The sequence below is a fragment of the Chaetomium fimeti genome (assembly GCF_033439085.1).
Source record: "Chaetomium fimeti strain CBS 168.71 chromosome Unknown B0H64scaffold_1, whole genome shotgun sequence".
NCBI classification, from domain to species: domain Eukaryota; kingdom Fungi; phylum Ascomycota; class Sordariomycetes; order Sordariales; family Chaetomiaceae; genus Chaetomium; species Chaetomium fimeti.
The window spans coordinates 2,850,020-2,866,787 of NW_026944329.1; the positions used below are offsets into that span (position 1 = coordinate 2,850,020).

Below are 16,768 nucleotides of genomic sequence, written 5' to 3' on the forward strand. Positions count from 1 at the left end.
GTGATAGTGAAACGAAAGGCACTCAATGCTCAGAAGTCAACGCTCGAAGCACTTAATATTACACTGTTATGTTTTAAATAGTAGACTCACATTTGGGTGACTTTACTTTCATTTTAGAAGCAGCTGTCCCTATAACTGTTTTACGTGTCATATGACTCTGGGAGAAGAGTGACCATTATCTGATGTCTTTCTAATCATCTTGACGTTAGCTCCGCCATTTTCTCCCCCCCCTGATTATGATCCTATCGCCGCCGTGGTGAGCAGGACATTGGTACCCAAAGCTCCCTGTTCGCCTTAATTCCTGGCGAAGGCATAAACCTTCCGGCCATATGTTCGGCGCTGCTCGATAATTTCGCGTCGAGCATGAGGGCGACGTCCTTGTCATCAACCCAGACCCGACTGCGGAACGCGCCGTCACCTCGAGTCATTGAGCCAACGCCGATCCACCGCAAAACGTCACCTCATGAGCAAAGGGGGCGGGTGCCTCCAGTCACTTGAAGTTCCATGTGAACCTTCGGGCCCGGTTCCGATACCATCGGGTAGCTGCGATGGGCCCAAGCAGAGCTCACTCAACGTCTCGATAAGCGTCCCGTGACGCAATTATCGACAGTTACCGCACAACATTGCAATCTTGACGAAAACTGGCCGTCAGCGATTGGTCAACTGAACTCGCGATGATAACTCGGCAGGTGAATAAGACCACAGAAGCTAATCTCAACACAAGATGAAGGAAAATGCGGCTTCGGCGAGACGCGGGTAACGGGCAGCATGTGAAGGCTTGATAGAATAACGTCCACGATGATGCCACATGCCATAGCAACAAGCCCACGGTGATGCAATCACTGCCCCCCGCTCCCGATGATGGAAGGCATCGGAGCTTGAAGTCTTCAGCAAGGTCTAACATCCTCGTTAAGGCCGGTCTCGAGCTTGGTCGGGCCTCTTCTGGACGCCTTCGCCCCACACAACTTGACGCTTTGGGGTCTGGAGGTCAGAGCGTTCGGGGTGTCGACATGGGATGGTGACGACAACTGGTATTGCCTTGACCGGGTATGCTTCTCGTGACTGCGCGATGGGCGAATTATGGCACGAAAACGCTATCGCTTTATCACAGTAGGGACATCGATTGCCAACATGCCCCTCAATCTTGACAGCCCCCCCCGGACTAGCGGCCAAGGCGGGTTGCCACGGAGAAAAGGAAGTGACGAGGTTGAGGGCGGGACCACACCATCAACTGCCGCCAATGGCCGGGACGGAGGTCCCTGCAGCCTAATCGCTGCTGTGCGGCTCCGGCTGCTTGGCCGATCGGACCGCTGCATTTGGGTGCCGTGCAAGCAATAACAACCACGGTGGCAGGGGCTGTGCCTCGTTGATGCCCAAGTAAGTAGAGACAAACGCTGAGAAACGTTACGGTTACTTGACGGGTTGTTTGTTAGCCCTCTACAAGTTGGCTCAGCGAGCTGTGGCCGTGTGTTGCGCGGAAAACGAGCATAGACGGGAGTCCAGTTATGGACTTGACACCGCCGACGACTCCGATCCATTGAAGGACCGTGGCCAGAGGGTAGAGACGGTATTGAGAACGCCCCCGGCAAATCCGGCCTGGCCTGAGTCCGTGAGCTGACGTTGTCAAACGGCGCGCTTGTACGGAGCACGACGCACGGTGAGACTTGCTTTTGCCTTACGTGCGGAACATGGTACATACATGATGGCGACGGCATTCGCGTCCATCGGCATCCCGGCGAATAAAAGCGAGAAGACGGCCACAGAACAAACGCATGGACAAGCACACAATTGATAGAGACACGCCCCCCTTAGGGATTTGAGGGGCGCGTTGTTGCCTTGACTGACTCATGCAGCCACCGAGGGGAATTCTGGGGAATGAGCTGACTGGTAAGAGACTCCTAGCCTTAACAATATACCTTGGCCATACGGTTTCAACCAAAAAAAAAAAAAAAGGAATTGGTAGCATCTAGAGGACGGGTAAATATTAACGTTGATGATCTGTTTGGAGTGGCTTCCTCAATGGTAAGCAAGATCTTGGTGATCTGCACGGCATTCAGGCGGCGGATGCCCACCACCACGTGTCACGGACCAGATGCGCAAGGGGGATCGAGGGGGCCACCGGGGGTGAGGAAATCCACAGCGACATCGTTCAGCGGCAACGGGAGGCTAGTTGAGGGGGAAGCAGCTGGTCTCGGTCTGGCCTCAACTGTCGTCGGTGAGTGGTCGCACCGGCGGCACGATCTGATGAAGCGGACTGATTCGTTGACTAAGTCCATGCAAGTGATCGGAAGGGTGCAGTTGACTTGCATGTACTGTGTACATACATACAGATGCATACATCCAGCCCCAGGCGCCCAGGGCCGACGAATAATCACGTGTACAGATCTGGACTGTGCTTGAGGTTCTGGGGTCGAGAGGGAGTCACCGACCATTGCGATGGGCGAGTGTGCGGCCTGTATTCGTATTGGAAGTGCCCAAGCATCGGATTGTCTCAAGGAGCCAACTCCTATGATGGGAGGACGACGTTACCTCGGCTGCAAGAAAGCGCAAATGTTGGGGCGAAGGGACGAAAGAAATCCCCTGGCGGTGCCGACGTCCGAATGAGCTCGATTTGCTCCACACTGCGATGACGTCCGACTGGGCCGAGCTCAATGCGAGACTGGCAGATGCTGACCAGTGGGAAAGCTTCGACGGCATCATTCGACAGCTTCCAGTCTGTGCGTCTCCAGCTTCGAGCTGCTACCCCTGCTGAGCCCTAAAGAGAGTGGGGAAGTGTGTTTCTGAGCAGCGCTTGAAGAAACAACACGACACCGTCTCGAACGTGAAGGCAGCTGGACTGGTAACTGCGGGCGGTTTCGCTGGTTTGTGGCGACCCGGTCCGAGACATTGGCTGCTTATATCCGTCTTGCTGCGGTCGAGGCGCCAAACAGATGACAAAGAACGGCCGCCTCGAGCAGCAGTCGAGAAGAGAAAGCCATTGTCGCATGCCCGAGAGCTGTCACATTCCGCCATGAGCCGCAACCCGGAAGCCAGGTAAGATTGGCATTCCTTGCATTTCGTGGCGAGTGAATCGTACTTGGGATGTACACGTACCTAAAACGAACCAATGGCGCTATTGAGGGGCAGTCATCAGACTGAGCTTAGGTCGGTATCAATCGCACTTCACTTCCGGCTGGACCTCGAGCTCTGGTGGTTTTAGATTTGATCTCAGCGGCGGCGATGTAATGACGACACGGCAGGGCGTGCTCTTATCACGGTCAGAATTTGCTCTCTGCTTGCGCATCATGATCTCCACGAGGGAGTCCTGGGTGCACCCCGCCGCCGAGCGGGAAGCAACAACGATTGCCATCAGATCTTGTGGTCCGTCGGAAGCTGCAGCAGTGGGGACAGGGCGGTCGAGCAATGGATGGATGTCTGGACACGGAACGCTTGCTGGCAACTTCTCAGCCTTTGATTGAAGTTTTTGGCCGGCTTCCCGACGGAAGTGGCCGTCGTACTCTCTGTACGGGCATGCGCTTGCCTGCGCCGTGTAACAAACACACTGAATGAGGGGCCAGTCGGGCTGTCAGGTCTTTCCGGATTCTGGCCTGCCCTTTTTTGCTCCGGTAGCCGGAATGGTAACGGTAATTTTGGTATTGAATGATGATGGCGACATGAACCCAGCTTGAAGGGTCCAGTTAGGCTATAACTTCGCGTCGCGTCGGAACTATGTACTGTGCAGGCTGTTCGGGACGATGCAAGGGTGTCGGTAGGTTTCTCGCGGGTGTTGACTTCATCCACCGTGTCGTCGGTCGCACGGAGTCGCCGGAGGAAGCGGCCAGCGAGCTTGCACCTCAAGGTTGTATTCCGTATTGCGGCAGCCTGGGGTGTGGGTTTTGCGCAGGTGGGTGCATTGCAGCGCAGGGGCGGCCGGGAAACTGACGCGATTCATTGCGCTTGGGTCGGCCGCTTTGGGCTGGACTTTCCCCACCCTGCCAATCCACTCGCCGGGCAAATTCTCCTCTCCAGACGCTCGGCACCTTCCCAGTTTTCCATCTGCTTCGCACACTGGATTCTCTCCACAGCGCCCCTTCAGTCTCTGCTCTGTTTTTTCCTTTTCTTTTCTACCCCTCTACCACCCGCGCCCCGCGTGTTCCTCTGCTTTTTTTCTCCTTGCGCCCAGTACTGCTGCGATTTCAAAAAGCATCCTTTTGCTGTGTTCGTTGCGGCCATTGCGCACTTGGCGTCCTTGCTTCCGGCAGTCTTCTTCGGCAGTCGAGACGAGTCCGCCCCCCTCGCCCTGGCGTCCTCTCCATAATCGCGCGTCAACCGTTTTGTGAATAGGACCAGGAGCGTTTCTAGTTGCCGAGTCCGTAACAGTAAGTTCTATCCCCGCAGTGAATTGTACCCGTCGTGCCCTCTTCGATATTTTGCCTGGGATCAAGTGACGTGGACCGGAGCCGGATGCCGTGGTGGAAGATGGAATGGGACTTTGCTCGTGACGAGTGGCTGGGTTTGGCCGTCTAAGTGGTGGCCGCCGGTGCCGGATAATGGATTGGACTACGATACTCCTTGCGCCCTTCCCCGACTCTCGTTCACGATGCGCCCCCTCGAACCCACCTCTGCCACCGTCGAACTGCGAGAACTCTAGTAACCTCCCCGAATCCCCGAATATCCACCATCCGCGAGTCGCCGTATAATCGTTCGTGATTCTCGATGTGCCGAACCCCCGCTGGAGTCCACCGCCGTCGTTCTTTGGAAATTCGGATTCATCGAACTGCTTCAGGCGGCTTGGAGTCTAGGGCTCGATAGGGGGCGCGATGGATCATTCATGGAGGAATCCGTCGACCCCCAACCTTCATTATCACCAGCGGAGGAGGTTCCTCGATAACATCGACATTGTCGGTGCTCTTGGCCTTCTTTGTCAACCACTTGGGACTCGTGGGAGCGAACCTCGGCCGGAAATATCGGGTTGATCCTAGAGGCCGGATGCAAGAACCTCAGCCTTGCGGCGAAGTCCCCGAATGGAAAATGGAAATCGAATTCGTCGGATCCCCCTCTATCAGGCCCGCTGTTGGGGTTCGGACATCAGGGGGTTTTCCCGCAACCAATTTTTCGGCGCCTTGGTGTGAGCATTGCTGCAAGGATGCCGTCTGGAATCACGATCATGATACGCTTTCAGCTCAACGCGAGGAACCGGCTGGGGCCTCTCATGTGTTTACAACCCCCGCTTCGGTTTTGGACGCCGGAAAGATCACCCAAGGGTGACAATCGGCTAGGCCTTCTTGGACACAAAAGATCATGGGCTGGCACGAAGTACGGATGGCTTGCAACAACCACAGGGAAATGTACCCTCAATCAACCATCTTGGCACACTCGAGCCACACCGAGCTGTTGGGGGTAGTATTGCTTCGGCATGCTCTGCGATGTCGACTCGATGAGGAGGGACGAGACCGTGTTGCGGCCCACATCCTCGACTTCCGCCCCCACCATGAGTAATGATCCTGGGCATAAGCTTGGGGTTAACAGCTGGATGGTGCGCTCTGCGGCGGGTTATTGGGTGTGGGAGGCACGACAGGGAAATTTATTGTCCAGTCAAGTCGTAGGGTGGCTCAGGGAACACTTGGGACCTGCGAAACGCGCCGCGGGCAACCTTGGTCAGACGCCTCTTGTCGGCCTCCCCAGGGATTGCTCCAGCTCAGGACAGGTCTTTCTAGACGGGTGCCCTCCCGCCGCCACTCACACCCTGCGGTCTCCGCCTCGTCTCGAAACCTGTCATGAACACGCGCTTAATGTGCGCTGGGTTGTTCTGAGCCCGTCCGCCGGCCATATTCCAATATCGCCATCGTGGCCTAGTGGTGTTCTTGGACCCACTGGATTACATTGTCGGTATCCCACGAGCCGGATAACGACGCTGTTTTTACGGGGACGCGCCGAGCTTCTGGAGCTTGTGGTTCTCCTTGCTTCACTGAGAGGTTCCCGCGGTTACGTGCGTACTGCCAGTACGACGCATCTTCCTCGTACCGCGAGCTAGCAGCATAGCGGTGTTTTAGCGGTCTTGCTATCGACCGACGGAGCCTCCTTAATTGGCCTTTTCGCTCTGGTCCCCGAGTCCCAGGGAAGATCGGCATCATATTTGATCGCTTCTTCCCGATCTCTTCGAAGCATTCTGCGATTTCAGGGCTTGCACGTCAAGCCGAATCTCGAGCATCGCTGGCATTGGTGGCTCCGAGTTCCAAACTAACGTCTTCCCCCTGAATCCTGGCAACACGGGCTGCTCCTTTGTTTTGCTGCACAACGACGACGTATCTTCTCGTCAACCGCTAACGATTTTCACAACAGGTTGCATTTGGTTCGAGTTGGGCCATCTTTCTGGACATCCCGAGCGAGTTTATTTCGAATACTCTTGAACCCTCGCCAGGACCTAACGTTCGACGTCGCTTCGAGAGCTCAACATTACTCTTCCCATATTTCTTCGAAAACTTTTGCCCTTACCTCATTTCTCTTAGCGGGGACTTGCCCAAAACTCGCTATCTCTTCGCATCTTCGAACACTGCTCTTCGGGGTCTCTGAGTTTCACGGCGTCAAGGCGTCAATCACAGCAGTTGCTCTTCGGATCCTGGATACCAAAACACCTCCCGGCAACATTACCTTGCCCTTGCCCTGGCTCGATCGGTAAGTCGTTCCTTTATTTCTCTTCGGCGGGCGGGGCCGGCTTCTCTGGTCGCCTTACGCACGGCCGTAGTTGGGAGGGGGGTCTGAGAGTCAAGACTGCGCGCCTTGCGTCATTCCGGAAGACCACCCCGAGTCCTTTTCGTCAGAACCGACGTAATTGCCGACCTTGCAGTCTCTTGTACCACTATAGCGACGTGGGAACGGGCTCGCTCGGCCGTGGTCCTATGCCTTTGGCCATGGTACTGAGCACGCGGCGAGAAGGGTGGCCTTGGGCACGGTGGCATGCGGACAGAGCCTAGAGCAGCGCTCCGACTACTCGCTCAGACGGTAGCCTTCACAGCTGAGCTTGGCAACCCTAAGCTACGGCCGCGAGGCTTCGGCTGTTCAGCAGTCGAGAAGCCGCCGTCATCTAACGCAGCCTGGGTTTCCTTGTGTTCTTCCGCAGTTCATGTCGAAGCTCGTCACAATAGTTGCTAACGGGTACGGATATCCTAGGTTTGCAGCGAACATTTCAACCGATCGCCATTCTCCTCTTTCTGTGCTTTACCAAGCCACGAGTCGTGATAAACTCCGCCGTACGTTGCCTCTCTTGTCACTGTCTCGATCTGCCCGACTACCCCTTCCATTTCACCTCCTGGGTTTGCAAGTGGCCTTCCCAACCCGTTTGCCCCAGCACCTCTCTCGCCTTGAGTGGGGAGAATTCAAGCATGCATCATCCTTGTCGAGGGCTGTTTTGCCACCTGGGTTGGGGGGAAAAGTTGCCCCGCCTTGCACATTTCAGAGGGTGGCCGTCCAGATTCCAAAGCCTGGCTGTCGTTCCTCCTTGGCTACTGTTTGTTCCGAATCCTGACGTGTTGATAGGCATATTAATCGACGTTGATCTCTTTCTAGTGGAACGTTGCTAGGTAAGTCTCAGTTTCCATTTCTGTTAAACCTGCACACTGAAAAATATGATTCTCGTCTTTCTCTCCATCACATTCTCTCAAATTCCCCATATGCCTCACTTGGTGCCTCAGGGCTTGGGGCAAGGGTCAGCGATCGCCTCCTCAACTCCTGCCTCGTTTCCGCATTATCCTTTGAGCACAGTCAGGGATTAAATGCAGAATGAGATGGAGGGGACCGTCAGCGATCAGGTGCACAATAATAGAGGGATGATTCTGTGGAAGTTCACATGACATCTTCCAACCTCTTTTCTACTTACCCTGGTCGTCTCGTTTTTGGGGGGCAATAGGCGCAGCATAACTTGCATCGAGGTTTGACGTGGCAGCCTATGGAACACCCATCCGAACTATTACAATGATTCATTGTTGTTCGGCGAGTACTCCGGCCGAGGTCACGTGAAACCATCTCAACTACCATCCTACCTCTATCCTATCACCTGCCCTCAGGGCCTCGCCTCTCGATCTATTTAACCTCCCCATCCTGTGCTCTCTGCCCACCTTCCTTCTTCCTCCCCTCCACCATCGTTCTTCGAGTTCTCTGCGTTTCCCACTTCAATCTTCCTCTGCCTTCGCGCGAGCGATTCCATTAACCATTACCGGCTCCTACAGCCTTTCAAGCACCATTTCGTTAACTCGACGATCGTTTCTCCAACAACTACGAGTAAGTTCTCGCTTTTCATACGCATCTGTATCGCTTCTTGATTTTCTCTGCTTTCTCCAAATCTTTCACGGCGCGCATCGTCAGTTCCTGGGATCGCTCTGTTTTATCCTCGAGTTTCCCAACATAATCTACGTGAAGCACGCTTGGTTCGCCCTCGGAACCCCGGTCATCCTCACGCTTTTGTCCTTGTCCAACCGCGATCGTTGGATTAAGCTAATACTATTGGTAGCAATCATGGCTGATTATACCGCTACCGGCCCCCCGGGCGCTGCCACCAACGGCTCAAACATGAACGGCAATGGCGATGCTAACTTCGCCCCTCCGGCGCCCATGCCCGCTTCGAACGAAGCAGCCAAGACTTTGTGGTATGTCAGAATTGCTATCCCGTTTGTCCGATACATCAACCGGCTAACAACCATGCTAGGATGGGTGAGATGGAGGGCTGGATGGATGAAACTTTCATCAAGAACGTTTGCCAGACCGTTCTCAACGAGGATGTGCAAGTCAAGGTTATCCGTGATCGCAACTCCGGGTATGTCTATCTTCTCATTGGGCATCACATCACCTGACGGCGCCCTACAAACCCATCGCCATTCTTTACCTGCTAACCTGACACCCTGTTAGCAATGCCGGATATTGTTTCGTCGAATTTGCGACCCCCGAGGCGGCCCACAAGGCTTTGAATCTCAATGGAACACCGGTGCCCAACTCCACCCGGGTTTTCAAGCTTAACTGGGCGTCTGGCGGCGGTCTTGTGGATAGACGGTATGACTTGTACTCCTAATATTGTCTTGGGCTCCTGCTAACGAAACTTATAGCGACGACCGAGGGCCAGAATTTAGCATCTTTGTTGGCGACCTCGGCCCCGAGGTAAACGAGTTTGTTTTAGTCTCCCTCTTTCAAACTCGGTTCCCGTCGTGCAAGTCCGCGAAGATCATGACCGACGCGATGACTGGTCAATCCCGTGGGTACGGGTTCGTCCGGTTCGGCGAGGAATCGGACCAGCAGCGTGCGCTGGTTGAGATGCAGGGTGTTTACTGCGGCAACCGCCCGATGCGCATCTCGACGGCCACCCCGAAGACTCGGTATGTTGACCGCTATTAGGTAGAAGATAAAAACTAACACTTCCCAGCTCGCATCAGTATGGCGGCCACGCCCAAGGCCAAGCCCAAGGCGGTAATCAAATGATGCCGGCCGTCCCTGGTCATCCTGCCCCCATGTGGGGAAATCCCGCCTTCTACGGGCAAGGCGCTCCGTTCAACCCCATGCAGCCCATGAACCAGTTCACGGACCCCAACAACACCACCGTGTTCGTTGGTGGCCTATCTGGCTACGTCACTGAGGATGAGCTTCGCTCGTTCTTCCATGGATTTGGGGAGATTACCTACGTCAAAATCCCTCCCGGCAAAGGCTGCGGTTTCGTGCAGTTCGTCCATCGCCATGCCGCCGAGATGGCCATCAATCAGATGCAGGGTTACCCCATCGGAAACTCGCGCGTCCGCCTCTCCTGGGGTCGTTCCCAGAACAACTCGGGTGTCGGCACCCCCTACCGCCCGGCTCCGCCCCCTCCCCATTACATGGGCGGCGGCATGCCTCCCCACGGCGGTCCTCCTGGTCCTGGTGGCCCCTACGGCGGTCCTCCTCCCTTTGGCGGCAACCCCACCCAGGGCCCCCCTCCTGGCCCCATGGCCGTAAGTTGCCGCTCTCCCGTTCGAACCCAATGAGAGTAATGTGCTAACGACCATCGGCAGTAACTTTCGTTCTGAGCTCATCATTAAGTCGTTCTGCGCACGGAGTTCGGGGGGAAAGGTAAAGGTGTAACGGTCTCGGAAAAGCATCATCGAGGGGTTGACAGTTTCAAACTTGGCTGCTCTTCTTCCCTGTCCTGGACCTCGTCTGGTTTTCACCATCTCTTGCTTTGTCTTTCTGGGGCATTGCTCGGCGTTTTCCGGTACCGCTAGTCGTCTACTTGGCTTTCTCGGCGGCATGCTCTCTCATGACGAGTCACATGAGGAACGGATAGGATGATGGCTGGCTGAGCAAATCGTTTCTCGTTTTCATTGAGTTTCCTTTTTCTTTTTTTCTTTTTCATCTGCCCGCTGCCGCTCGCGTAGCAACAGCAGGCGTCACTTTCGTTTCGTTCGTCCCCGCGGTCTACATGGCCAGTTTACAGTGCCGGGGTCAGCCCGGCGGGAAATCAAGGGGGAACAGCCGGCGGGTAAAGGATCTCGGCGTCTTTGACCCATTTGGCTCGGAACTCTGGCGAGGAGAGATATCTTCAAAGATTCTTTTCCCGGGGGTATCTGGACATGCTTGCTTGGACTTTTCCTGCCTTGTGCGGCCCTTCGGTCCTCGTCGGTCCTGAGGCGACTTCATTTATGGCCAGTATTTGGGGGGCGCTTATTACTTTTGGCGCAATGCTATTCTATCATTAAGTTTTTGCGTGTTCTTGCTTGTGCTATGCCTGTTCCTGTCGCTTTGGTTTATGCCGCGCTCTGTCAACCACCTGAAATATGGGTGGGTTATGTGTTGAGTGCTTTGCTGACGCAATACAACGCTTACCGATAGTTTTATTCTAGTGCGTGCTATCTTGGGTCGTGCGGTACCCCAAGGGGGCTGCTTCGCTCCTCACTCGCGGGCCTGCACGCCTGGCTTGAGGTGGCATCAATGCTTGGTTATGGAGCGGAGCGGAGCGGCTTTGGCGTATTATCAACGAATACTTGGTCATGGAAAAGCTCTGGTGTGATATCCAATGGCTTGACCGTGGAGCGGCTTGGGCATGGTATGTACGCGTGCATTGGCTACACCACCACTTCGCTTGCTTGCAATATTTTGGCTCTTGGCACGTCGAACACCACGGGTCTGTCTAGAGTCTCCGTGTCTATTGCGCGGTTTCGGGTTCTGGGTTACACCATGATCCTGTCTGTCTGCGGGGGGGTGACTGCTTCCGACTGGGTATCAGGCGTGATTCAAGGGATCGTGGGGACTTGGGTAATGTTATGCTTGGCCATCCTCGTCGAGTTGGGTGAGTCCCCACCCCGGCGAGGAGGCAGAGTTGGATGTTGTTGTTTGTTTTGGGCAAAGTCACTGTGCTTTACCGCCGACGGGGGCCCTCATTCATTGTTCTCCGAGCTCCCTCTGCCTTTTTGGTATTATGTACCGCTCCGTTAGATCAAAAGCGGTGTGTTGCGGATTGGCTTCATGACGTTCTTTAACCGTAAATAATCACTTAAAATAGGATATCCAACTTATCTCTAGAAACTCTTGTTTCCGGCGCTGTGTTCTCTGATGATTCGTAAGTGGGTGGGCGGCGCGGTTCAAGGAAGCCTCGGTGGACTCGAGGATAGCTCCATTGTTTACCCCGTCTGCGGTACATATCGCCCCTATGAAGTTCCCCTACGAGGCTTCCGATCCCCTTACTAGGTGAAGGCTGTTTTTAGAGGCGACGCTGACAAGCACCCCCCTGCAACCAGCTCACCTTGTCGTCTGTAAAGGGACAGCAACCACCATCCCTTTCTTAGTTGATACGGCCGGGACTAGAAGGGATCTTGCCCGTGGGACTCCAAACTCCCTCTCCCCCTTAGCCGTGGTGGCGCAGAACAATCACATTATGACCGAATACATCCTTTGGTACCTGGATGGGTTAAGCCGCCCCGACCGCGCTACCTTGCTGAAATAGATATTCAAATCAGGGGTTAAGGGGCAGCTTCTCCAGCCTCCCTGCATACATGGGACGCCGACCGCTCCAAGGAGGATCCCACCGGCGTCAAGGGTTTTCAGATTGTCCGGCAGATCCTCACCGTCAGTTTCCGCATCAACACCGTAACGGAGATCACTCTACTCGACGACACCATTACCTACCCCCGGGACCAGATGCCGGCCGGGAACGTGGCCTATATCCGGGCGAAATACGACAGAGATACGGCGACCAGCATCGCTAACTATACCACCGGGCTACTTGAGCCCTTACGCCGTGTCCATGAGGGGTTCGAGTAGCTGATACATGAGCTTATATGTATACAGCCAACCGCTATTTGGGACATGCAGCGCTATTGGCACGTCAGCTACCTCCTCCTCGTCGACGAGCTCGTCTTCCAGTTCATCCTCTGCCCATGTGACGACGGCCAGCACGACAAGCACGACCACGAGCTCCGCCCGCCCGACGTCCACGTCCACGTCGCAGACCACAACCAAACCGACATAAACCACAAGCACAGAGTGCACGACCAGCATCTCTTCCGCCTTCAGCGCTCTCCCCTCGTGCGGCCAGTTGTGCTTCAACAACATGCTGGCGCAGTACTCGGAGCTTGGGTGCGCTAGCGAGCAGGACGCGGCGTGCCTGTGCGAGAATGCCAATTTTGGGTATGGATTGCGCGACTGCTCCAACGGCGCGTGCGGGACGGCGGTTGCTAGCACTGTCATTGCGTATGGGAGCGCGTATTGCGCGTCGGCAACGGCGACGGCCAAGATGTAGTCATGTTACTGATGTAGTAATACTAGAGGTAGTAGAGAGAGTGGCTTGGATAAACCGTAAACGGCAGCTAATGGATGTACTGTATGTAGGTACCTATACTATCATTCATTCCCTCCTGGGTCCTTTCGGCTGCAGCATAAATGAAGGCAGCCCGGCAAAGGAACCAAGATGGGCCTCCACTCTCGGCCCCGACAGCTCGCCTAGACTCGAACCCGGCGAGGGCTTCTTCCCAGCGTTCCGGAACCAATCCTCCCGCTCCTCCACCCTCAGCTTGTCCATCAATCTGCAGCTAACCATCAACTCCGTCTGCGCGGGCAGGGGGGCGTTATTGCCGCTCGTCGTTCCCACCGCGCCGAGGATGCCCCCCCGCAGGCCCACGAGCCAAGGGTGCACCGTCGAAACGTAGTCGTGGACCGTGACATAACCACCACCCTCACCCTCACCCTCACCGACCCCACCCGTCCCCCTCACCACAACACTAACATCCCCCTCGGGCACCGGCGGCCTCACCGCACCACAACCACGACACCCCCCTTCCACCCACCCCTCCCCCCTCTCCGCCGCCGCAACCTCAAACCCCCCATCCGCACACTCCCGATGCAACTCGCTCCAGCTCCTCGCCCAGTCACTCACGTCCCAACTCCTCACCACAATCTCGGACACGCGCGGCTCGCTGATGGGCCGCTGGGAAACGGGGTGCCACGCGCCCGCGGCCGCGTCGTAGTAAGGGGTGCGCACGTCCGGGTCCGGGTGTTTTGGCCCCGCGGCCATGACCGCCAGGCCGCTGGTTTCGAGGGCTGGGCTGGTGTCGGCGTTGAGCGGCCAGAAGAGGAGTTTGAGGCCGTTGGGGGTGTGGGAGACGAATTGTTTGGCTGCTTCGAGGGCGGCGTGGGTGGGGTAGGGGGGTTGGGGGGGGTTGTTTGTTAGGGAGGTCATTTTTGTGAATTGGGGGTAGGGAGGTTGCGAGAATGGGCTATATCCTCTGTGGTCGTGTTGCTGCGTTATTCTTTTATGGTTGTTATTCTTGACCGGATTGCACGAGGTTGGAGTACTAGGGAATGAAAAGCATGGTTCGGGGAGAGAGAGGTAGGTACGGAGTATACGAAGTAGGTGGTACTTATACCGTTTTCTGATTCCTCGACCCGCCCACAAACAGGTCCGCCACTCTATCCAACAAGAATACTGCTTAGAAAGCCGCGAATCTGACGGAGTACCATACCCGATTCGGAAGGCCGCCGTTTCCGGATACAGTGACAGTATATTCTGCATTACACCCTAAACATCCCATCGTCCTGTCATCGTACATCATCCAACAATTAAACCCTTCCAGAGCGAGCCAGCGCCATGTCGAGGGCCGTATCTCTCTGCCCTCTCTTCCTAGAAGAGCAAGGCGAGAGCAACAAGAGATAAATAAACAAAACAACAAAACAGATATTAAACCCCCACCCACGACCGGAAGCAAACCCCATCCCACACCCCCCATACACCCATTAAAACCGCCCCCCCAACATAACCTCCCCCAACCCATCCGGCCCCAACCCCTCCAAATCGAACACATACCCCTCACCCCCCTGCAAATCCCGACCATACACCTCATGCCCACCACGAGCACCATCACCCAGCCCATAACCGGCCGCCGCACCGCCTACAAACGGCAGCTCCCCACCGCCAACCGCGCACCGGCACAGCCCGTCGCCGACGCCGAGGCACTTGAAGCAGCATCCTTCCAAGTCGAGATCACTCACGGCTGAGTCATGCGGATCCCTCACACCCGCACCGGAGGTCGTGGTCATGACCATGGGCTGTGCCGGGCTCGGCTCCGCGTGGCGTTTGTGTGGGGGGTTGGTGGTGGTTGTCGTTGTGAGGGTGAGTTCTTGGAGGAGCGGGGATTGGGTAGTGGGTCGGGGTCGGCGGTGGGGCGGGTTTGTTGGGCCGGTGGAGTGCGAGGGTTCGCGAAGGGGGATTTGGGCGTGCATGCTGGGGAAGGAGTGTTGGAGACGGTGGTGGTGGTGGATGGGGGTCGGTGGGAGTTGGGGGATGTTGTTGTTTAGGCTGCCTTGGCTGGAGATGTCGGAGACCATGGACTCGCGGTTGGACTGGCCTAAGCTGGTGGTGGCGGTACTAGTTGAGTATCGCGCCGAGGAGGATGAGGTGTCGGTGGAGGACCAGGTGCTGAGGCGGTGGGCCGGGTTAGGGAGGATGGTGCGACGCGGGTTGGTGGTCTTGGCTAGGGACGGAGGTCGTGAGTTGGAGACGGAGGCGGCCTGTGACGGTGCTGGGCTTGGGGTGTCGGTTCCAGCCCGCTGAACCTGTGGGCTTGTTGGGCTCCCCGCTGCGTGTGTTCGTGCTCTGTTGAAAGTCGTTGCGAAGAACTCGCTGAAAAGACGGTCCAGGTTGTCGTTGAGACGTTGACGGAGATCGCGATGGGCCACATCAGTGCCCGGTAGCAAGGTGGTGAGGATAGAAAAGAGGCTGTTGCGGAACTCTGGTAAGAGGGCGCCGTATTCGTGGTTGACTTCATGGAGTTCCACGACCGGTTCAAAGTCTGGGTCGGGGACGTCGAGGTCGTCAGGGAATAACGCACGCCACAGCTTGTCCCAGTCGAAATGTTCCATTCGGCTGCGGAGCTTCTCTATCATGCTGGGAGCGATGCCAACGACCTCTGAGGGGGGAGTCGGGCCCTCTTTCACGTCACAAACGTCGTCACGCGGGGCCATCAGATGAGCCTTAAACTCTTCGGCTCGAATAAAACCCATGTGACATCTCGGGCAAACATAGGCCAGTGCCTCGTGTTGCTGCTGGTGGTACTTGATGATGTGCTTTCTGGGTGTCTGTTAGCGGCGGTGTAACTTGGAGTTGGGTAAAAGGTACTTACTTGAGTTCCGACATGGTCTTGAACGGGGCTTTCGCACAGAATTCCCACTCGCGGCAGTTGAATTTGTACGGGCTCCTCTTACGAAAAGGGCATGGGTATTGTTCGACCTTTGGCCTCTTTCGATGGCCTGCATCGTTGCGGCCGGCCACACCGAATCCATCTTCGCCTTCGTCGTCCTGAAACTCTTCGTCATCATCCCCTTGGTACCCCATGGGGCGTTTCTTTTGGTTGCCCCCTGATCTCCTCCCTTTCTGCTGGGAGGGGTAACCAAACGACCCGGGGCTAGCCGACTCGGTTGATTGTGTTGCCGTTGTGACTGGTGGAAGTACACCTATGCTGCGAGCGGACCGAATCGAGAGCGATATTTCTTCCAGGCACTTGCACACGGCCTGGACTACCTCCCGCGGTGGCTCTGAAGAACCGAGGAAGACGTCAAACTCGGTGTTGAGAAGGTCTTTGGCAACTCTATCAGCTTGCAGATTGCTATCCCCATCGGAATCGAGCTCAGGGGCGTCATGGGCTTCTGACAGGGGCGCAGTGGGATCAACTTCATCCGTGCCGGTGGTGATTGAGGGACCTGTTGTTGTAAGTGCCCTTGCCTTGACCGCGCCTGGCAGCGTGACCTCGACGTCTGGCAGCATGACCTCAGCGTCTTGCCGGTATTGACGGAGGTCTTCATCCTCGTCCTCCGCTGAGCTAAACTCCGAAGGCTGGGATACATCTTGGATCCATGAGGCATTGCGATGCCAACGAGAAAGGTCCTTCGAGTAGACACGCCGGTGACGATTAAGCTTGGACACGTCGAGACTGGCAGACCCGCGTCGATGTTGCCCACCAGCCGAAGGGGAGGAAATCGAAGTCTCCTCCAGCAAGGCACTGAGGGCCCTGAGCTCGTGCATCTGTGCCGGTGGTCCAGCGTCTAGGTCCAATGTTGATTCTCTGCTATGACAGAACGTTGCAGTCGGGGGAGGTGACGTTTGTACCGTTGACGGATGACTGCGGGACGAGAGGGGTCCAAAAGAAGAGGCCGTCGGGGTGCTGACCTGTGAGGGCACGGGACTAAAGCATCGTGGACTGAGTGGTGGGGGTTTTGACCCCAACAGGTACGGCCGAGATTGGTCGTTATATGCATTGATGCTTGCGTCGGCATGGCGCCGTCCAGC

The 16,768-nt window shown here is 56.1% G+C and overlaps 7 protein-coding genes across 7 annotated transcripts; 2 read left to right on the forward strand and 5 right to left on the reverse strand.

Annotated features, from left to right (window-relative positions):
* Positions 1-1,936: 1,936 nt before the first annotated feature.
* On the reverse strand, positions 1,937-3,024 carry B0H64DRAFT_21126 (uncharacterized protein). The gene is made up of 2 exons (XM_062799432.1): positions 2,530-3,024; positions 1,937-2,453 (listed from the first exon to the last, which is right to left on the reverse strand). The coding sequence occupies exons 1-2, from the start codon at positions 2,698-2,700 to the stop codon at positions 2,082-2,084; spliced, it is 543 nt and encodes a 180-aa protein (XP_062664214.1). The 5' UTR covers positions 2,701-3,024; the 3' UTR covers positions 1,937-2,081.
* Positions 3,025-3,151: 127 nt separating this feature from the next.
* B0H64DRAFT_369914 (uncharacterized protein) lies at positions 3,152-5,809 on the reverse strand (the record flags this gene model as incomplete). The annotated part of the gene is made up of 7 exons (XM_062802064.1): positions 3,152-3,520; positions 3,715-3,832; positions 4,220-4,337; positions 4,600-4,777; positions 4,836-4,957; positions 5,367-5,508; positions 5,723-5,809. 7 exons carry the CDS (start codon positions 5,807-5,809, stop codon positions 3,152-3,154), a joined length of 1,134 nt encoding a protein of 377 aa, XP_062664215.1.
* A 2,642-nt stretch (positions 5,810-8,451) lies between these two features.
* B0H64DRAFT_21152 (uncharacterized protein) lies at positions 8,452-10,212 on the forward strand. Its single transcript, XM_062799441.1, has 6 exons — positions 8,452-8,621; positions 8,681-8,788; positions 8,881-9,021; positions 9,075-9,341; positions 9,389-9,947; positions 10,008-10,212. The coding sequence occupies exons 1-6, from the start codon at positions 8,491-8,493 to the stop codon at positions 10,008-10,010; spliced, it is 1,209 nt and encodes a 402-aa protein (XP_062664216.1). The 5' UTR covers positions 8,452-8,490; the 3' UTR covers positions 10,011-10,212.
* A 560-nt stretch (positions 10,213-10,772) lies between these two features.
* On the forward strand, positions 10,773-11,517 carry B0H64DRAFT_21132 (uncharacterized protein). Its single transcript, XM_062799435.1, has one exon. The coding sequence runs from the start codon at positions 10,924-10,926 to the stop codon at positions 11,425-11,427; it is 504 nt and encodes a 167-aa protein (XP_062664217.1). The 5' UTR covers positions 10,773-10,923; the 3' UTR covers positions 11,428-11,517.
* A 1,248-nt stretch (positions 11,518-12,765) lies between these two features.
* Positions 12,766-13,778, reverse strand: B0H64DRAFT_470748 (uncharacterized protein). The gene has a single exon (XM_062807847.1). The coding sequence runs from the start codon at positions 13,664-13,666 to the stop codon at positions 12,836-12,838; it is 831 nt and encodes a 276-aa protein (XP_062664218.1). The 5' UTR covers positions 13,667-13,778; the 3' UTR covers positions 12,766-12,835.
* A 59-nt stretch (positions 13,779-13,837) lies between these two features.
* Positions 13,838-14,231, reverse strand: B0H64DRAFT_381594 (uncharacterized protein). The gene has a single exon (XM_062802814.1). The coding sequence runs from the start codon at positions 14,211-14,213 to the stop codon at positions 13,917-13,919; it is 297 nt and encodes a 98-aa protein (XP_062664219.1). The 5' UTR covers positions 14,214-14,231; the 3' UTR covers positions 13,838-13,916.
* B0H64DRAFT_315335 (uncharacterized protein) lies at positions 14,221-16,504 on the reverse strand (the record flags this gene model as incomplete). The annotated part of the gene is made up of 2 exons (XM_062800236.1): positions 14,221-15,553; positions 15,606-16,504. 2 exons carry the CDS (start codon positions 16,502-16,504, stop codon positions 14,221-14,223), a joined length of 2,232 nt encoding a protein of 743 aa, XP_062664220.1.
* Between the last annotated feature and the right edge of the window lie 264 nt (positions 16,505-16,768).